This window comes from Monopterus albus, unplaced genomic scaffold (assembly GCF_001952655.1).
Source record: "Monopterus albus unplaced genomic scaffold, M_albus_1.0 scaffold128.1, whole genome shotgun sequence".
Taxonomy (NCBI): Eukaryota; Metazoa; Chordata; class Actinopteri; order Synbranchiformes; family Synbranchidae; genus Monopterus; species Monopterus albus.
The window spans coordinates 2,252,038-2,258,469 of record NW_018128008.1 but is presented as its reverse complement, the minus strand read 5'-3'; the positions used below and the strand labels follow the sequence as shown (position 1 = coordinate 2,258,469).

The 6,432-nt window shown below is 40.1% G+C and overlaps 1 protein-coding gene across 1 annotated transcript in view; it reads left to right on the top strand.

Annotated features, from left to right (window-relative positions):
• cenpe (centromere protein E) overlaps positions 1–6,432 on the top strand; it is a 46,582-nt gene that overhangs the window by 14,412 nt on the left and 25,738 nt on the right. Inside the window, 7 exon segments of the mRNA XM_020612882.1 lie at positions 1–6; positions 9–124; positions 1,443–1,517; positions 1,874–1,942; positions 3,170–3,301; positions 4,194–4,371; positions 5,984–6,138. The exon segment at positions 1–6 is cut by the window's left edge and continues 55 nt beyond it. Coding sequence (XP_020468538.1) covers positions 1–6; positions 9–124; positions 1,443–1,517; positions 1,874–1,942; positions 3,170–3,301; positions 4,194–4,371; positions 5,984–6,138 — 731 coding nt within the window.

Genomic DNA, 6,432 nt, shown 5'->3' with positions numbered 1-6,432 from the left:
AATATTTATAGAGCAGACTAAAAGTCTAGAGAAGGAGAAAGCTACTTTGTTGCAGGAGCTGGAGGAAAAGAGGGAAATGGATGAATTCAGATGCCTGGAAGAGGGTTTCAGGAAGGAGTATGAGGTAAAGTTGCAGAGTTAGACATACAGTATTTGGTTGTGGCTTTTTTTTTTTTTTGCTTAGCCCACTTAAATTGTTTTCACTGCAAATAATTGTCTGAAGAGCTTGACATACATTGTACATACCTTCATGCAGACACATACAAGTAGGGCACGGTGATAATCGAATTTTATTATCATTTCAAAATGTACCTGCATTGTTTTACATTTTGTAACTTTTTTCCATTTATATATTTCATCATTGAAGATTTCTTTAAATTAAAATATCGTCTTGTCTCATGAGCTAACTGTATTGTCACAATAGTAAGGGTTACACATGTCACAGTAAAACTCTCTCATGATTTCCAGTGTGAGATTTTTAGGTTGGTAGTCTATGCAATGTCATGAATGTAATTATAACTCAATGCTGAAATTGTGTAACATAATTTTACATTTTTGGTTTACATTTATACATGGTTGCAAAGACGCTCTCACGCTGCCCAAACAAACCTCATGTCTGTGTGCGCACTTAAAAGGAGAAACAAAAAGAGCGGAAAACACGGGCATTCATTGGCAAACATATTGCATTTTGAGTCTTGTTCTTTAGGTTTAACTAGCAAATAAATACAAATTAATGAATAACGTAATGTTGCCAGTTTTCTACTGGTTAAGTAAAATTGATGCAGCATGTATTTTCTGTAAGTTCACAACTTGTATTTGCAAGTTTGCTTTTTTTTGCAGATCTTAAAATGCCTCAAGCTCAAGGAAATGTGATTAATCTTAAAGGTCACTTTGAATGACTTAAATAATAGAGATTGAAAACAATAATGTAGAAAATCAAAGACTTTGAATGTGGGACAATCCATATTCATTTCAGGACAACCTCAATAGAATTTTGGGAGGATTATGAAAATAATTAAGAGCCCTGTGTGTTTAAGGAAAAAAAAAAAACAGATCTCAATATCAAATCCAAATTCAGAATTTTTTTTTTCATAAATTAAAACCATATTTGTGCAGCCCTACTGACAAGGGACGCACACGTGCATTCTTATTCATGCTTCAAATCAAGGGTCTGCCTTCTGTCCATGTATGCCGATGTTTTCCATGCACTGTGGTACATGCACAGTCGGGGCTTTTTGCTGCGCGTACAAACTTTTGGCCTGCTTACAGACATCTTCCCAGGTCCGCGGGGTTCTGTGCTGAATATGGAAATTGCGTCACTTGACTATAGTGGACAGATGAACGTGCAAATCATGGATAGCCCTTACTAAAGTGTGTTTAATGTAAATGTGTTTATTTTTGCCAGTGTTTTCAAATGTAACATTCAGTGTTTGTTCTTGCAGACTGAGTTGCAAAATGAAATATTGAGCTTGAAAAAAGCTATTGAATGTTCTGACCTACAATGCCAGGAGTTTCAGGTAAGATGACCTATTGAGGAAGAGCTCCTACTCAGTTTTATTAAATCCAGAAAAGTGCAGGATTTTGTTTTGTGTATTAATATTGTCAGTTACTGTACACTTCACCTGAGTTGCAGCATCTTGTAATCTCGTTCATCAGTTTGTGGTGCTGAGTAGAGAATCGTTAAGCCCCCACTTTTGCAGTGTGCATTACATGTAATTATTACAAACTTCCTTTTCCTTCTTTAGTGGCCATCACTGACCCATCAGTATTGAGTTGTTGAGAAAAGAAAATGGTGAATCCTGAAAATGTTTGAATCCTATCGATATTACAACCAGACTTTGTAATTGTGGCAGTTTTTGTTGTCTCCCCCCAGAATAAACTTAAATCCATGTCTGCAGAGCTGAAGGAGAGAACAGAATTCGCAGAGGAACTACAGCATATGGTATATACTGTATGTTTTTCTTAATTTCTTTCTCATTTGGAATGAGTTAAATTTGGCAATCCATCTGTGGTGACAGTAGTAAGTTTACTCCAAGGTAGCATCATTTTCTCAATGACAGCAGAAACCCGGTCGTATAAGTCCTTTCCTTGCGTATTCCCTTCCAGGGACTCCATGGCCATAAACACAAACTCCATAACTCCTCAGTTATCTCAAAACTGTTGTTAATCCCTCGGATAAAAATTAGGAGCTGAGCAGTGTCTTTTATGTCGTTACTTTCATCCAGTGCTAGTGAATAAAACTTAAAGGGCTCCGCCTTTTTGTTTAACTCGTTGGATAGATTTTCGTCAATCAGTTCCACGTGGCGAGTCACTGTCCTGTGTGATAAACTGAATTTTTTTTTTTTTTTTTTTTCCAAACTTGCCTTTGCTCTCTGGGCACAAGAGACCTGCTGTCTCTACCATGCATTCTTTTAAAAATTGGCCTTTGGAGAAAGGCTTGCTAGCCTTTGCTAATTTGAATGCCACCATAAAACTTGCCTTGGTACTTGACTCTTGAATCACAATTTGTCGGTGAAAAACTTTTGCTGAGTCTGTAAATTAGCCATCAACCTCTGAGTAGTAGCTGTTGTCCTCTTTTCTTTCCTTTGGTCTGCTCATTTTTACAGAAGGGGTCAAAGGGCAAAGTGAAGTAGAGGTCAATGTGTCTAAAGTGTACCATCTACGAGTTGCAGGGAAAAGGCAAAACAAATGCAGTTTAACGATAACATAATTTAATAATTTGGACAAGGTTGGCGGGCCGGATTGAAAAGCCTAACGGGCCGTAGTTTGCCCATACACGATCTAGACTGTGTGTGTGTGTGTGTGTGTGTGTGTGTGTGTGTGTGTGCAGGTCTCTGTTTATAAGTATTTTATTTTTTTATCTTGTTTCCTAATGCACATTCCGTTTACACATTACTACTTTACTTTATTCTCTCAGCCTTACGTTGTTGCCCTTTGCTATTGCTGTACATAAGGATATGTACATACGCATTGAGAGCTGCTGTACCAGAGTCAAATTCCTTGTGTGTCCGACACACCTGGCCAATAAAGCTGACTTTCATTCTGAATGTTTTTTGTTTTGAATTTGTTTGAAGAATAATTCTCCCTTAGTTTTATTATCCTGGCTAAAAGCAGTTGAAATTAGATGCATAATTAAGCAGGCTCTTTCTGTCATGTTTGCTACTTCCAGAGTGGTAAGGACTTGTTGCAGGAGGTGGCAACGCTTCGTCGCTCTCTAGATGATGCAGAGGGGGTCAGCAGAGACACAAAGAAGGAATGGGCTCTTCTCCGCAGTCAAAACATTGCTCTGGAGGAGATTAATGTAAGTGGGATGAAATATTTTTTGTCACCTGAAAGTGTACTTAGTGGGCAGACAAGTACAGTGAACCTGAGAGACGCAAATGAGGAAAAGCGATGTGACCAATCAGTTGTTGCGAACTGCATCACTGCGATGTGCAGTTACATTTTTGGGGAGGTGCATGTCAGGCTATGACATAGGGTACAAGGCTGTGCATTACTTCAGTCATATCTGTGGCATAGATTTGATGCAGAAGCATCAACAGTGTCATTAGTTTGAATCCAACTGGAGACCCTGAACTTGTTATCTCCTTACTGGCAATTTCTAAGAGGGGAATCCGACACATTATTTTGTAAAAAAAAAACAAAAAAAAAAACAAAAATCCACATTTAGGAATGTGTCCATACTTCTGCTATGCCACTTTCACAGTAGAATTGACCAAAAACTCGCTGATTTGACAGTTTTTTGTGCCATTCCGCCAGCTCTTCGGCCTTTATTTTCTGTGGTGTCACAAAGAGTCCTTCAAAATAAGGGGTTATGAACATTATTAGCTGAGACTATCGAATCTTATGAAAACATCCATCTTCGTCTGCTTTATCCGACACGGGTCGCGGGGGCAGTAGTCTGAGCAGAGCCTCCCAGACTTCCCTCTTCCCACACACCTCCTCTAGCTCCTCCTCATGAAAATATTATGCGGGGATATTTACTGTTTGATAACTGCATTTTGATCACTTAATTAAACTCAAAGCGCACCACACACACAACCCTAACACTTTTAGCTTTTTTTACTTTTACTGTTTTAATGTTCAGTACATGGTTGATGGGTTTTGAATTGTTTTTCTTCTTGGTGTATAAGTGACACCAAGACTAAGAGCTTTTTTTTTTGTTGTTGTTTGTTTTTTATCCTGGTCTCCAGATGACCCTGACTGCCAGCCATGAGAACATGGAGGGTGAGGTGAACACCCTGCGTTCACAGCTTGAGACAGAGAAGTCACGCTACAGGATGATGCAGAGTGATCTGCAGAAAGAGCTGAATGTTGTGTTTGATGAGAACACTAAGCTCACCGCTCTGCTGGAGGGCAAAGTTCCAAAAAGTAGGTTTGAAGTCAGTGTGCTTATATAATGTACAGTGGTGTGAAAAAGTGTTTGCCCCCTTACTGATTTCTTATCTTTGCATGTTTGTCACACTGTAATGTTTCAGATCGTCAAACAAAGTTATATATTAGTCAAAGATAACACAAGTAAACACATCATGCAGTTTTTAAATGAAGGTTTTTATTATTAAGGGAAAACAAAATCCAAAACTATATAGCCCTGTGTGAACAAGTGTTTGCCCCCTAAACCTAATAACTGGTTGGGCCACCCTTAGCAGCAACAACTGCAATCAAGCGTTTTCGATAACTTGCCATGAGTCTTTTACAGCGCTGTGGAGGAATTTTGGCCCACTCATCTTGGCAGAATTGTTGTAAGTCAGCCACATTGGAAGGTTTTCGGGCATGAACTGCCTTTTTAAGGTCATGCCACAGCATCTCAATTGGATTCAGGTCAGGACTTTGACTAGGCCACTCCAAAGTCTTCATGTTGTTTTTCTTCAGCCATTCAGAAGTGGACTTGCTGGTGTGCTTTGGATCATTGTCCTGCTGCAGAACCCAAGTTCGCTTCAGCTTGAGGTCACAAACGGATGGCCGGACATTCTCCTCCAGGATATTTTGGTACACAGCAGAATTCATGGTTCCATTTATCACAGCAAGTCTTCCAGGGCCTGAAGCAGCAAAACAGCCCCAGACCATCACACTACCACCACCATATTTTACTGTTGGTATGATGTTCTTTTTCTGAAATGCGGTGTTACATATACGCCACACATAATGGGACACACACCTTCCAAAAAGTTCAACTTGTGTCTCTTCTGTCCACAGACTATTATCCCAAAAGTCTTGGGGATCATCAAGATGTTTTCTGGCAAAACTGAGACGAGCCTTTATGTTCTTATTGCTCAGCAGTGGTTTTCGTCTTGGAACTCTGCCATGCAAACCATTTTTGCCCAGTCTCTTTCTTATGGTGGAGTCATGAACACTCACCTTAACTGAGGCAAGTGAGGCCTGCAGTTCTTTGGATGTTGTTGTGGGGTCTTTTGTGACCTCTTGGATGAGTTGTCGCTGCGCTCTTGGGGTAATTTTGGTCGGCCGGCCACTCCTGGGAAGGTTCTCCACTGTTCCATGTTTTCGCCATTTGTGGATAATGGCTCTCACTGTGGTTCGCTGCAGTCCCAAAGCTTTAGAAATGGCTTTATAACCTTTTCCAAACTGATAGAGCTCAATTATTCTCTTTCTCATTTGGTTTTGAATTTCTTTGGAAAATGCTTGATTGCAGTTGTTGCTGCTAAGGGTGGCCCAACCAGTTATTAGGTTTAGGGGGCAAACACTTTTTCACACAGGGCTATATAGTTTTGGATTTTGTTTTCCCTTAATAATAAAAACCTTCATTTAAAACCTGCATGATGTGTTTACTTGTGTTATCTTTGACTAATATATAAATTTGTTTGACGATCTGAAACATTACAGTGTGACAAACATGCAAAAAGATAAGAAATCAGTAAGGGGGCAAACACTTTTTCACACCACTGTACCTCTGCTGGCCAGGTTGAGTGCAGGCATTCAGTCTGCACTGCTCAGGTGGGAGTTGTAAAATGTTCTACTTCTCCAGATCTGATAGACAGTGTGGAACTTGAGAGAACAGTGGCCAGTCTGAATAAAGAGCTGACAGCCTCTCGTGAAGCAGAGGGAGCCCTCCGAGTTCAGCTGGAGGAGCTAGCTTCATTCCAGACTCTTCCAAAGAAGGTGGACACCTTGATAAAGCAGGTATGTCTTCCAAACAACATCTAACGCCTGGTTCAGACTACTTTTCATACACACATATATTTATTTGTGTGTGTGTGTGTGTGTCATAGTTTTTATGAACAGTACAAAAGTGCCGCTTCACATTTCCCTTATTTGGAATATATAACAAAAAAAAAAAGTATATCCCCCACTCTCCCCCCACTTTGGGGCGGTCTTGTATTTCTTCCTTCAAGCTCGGGTCCTCTACCAGAGACCTGGGAGCTTGAGGGTCCTGTGCAGTATCTTAGCTGTTCCTAGGACTGCACTCTTCTAGAC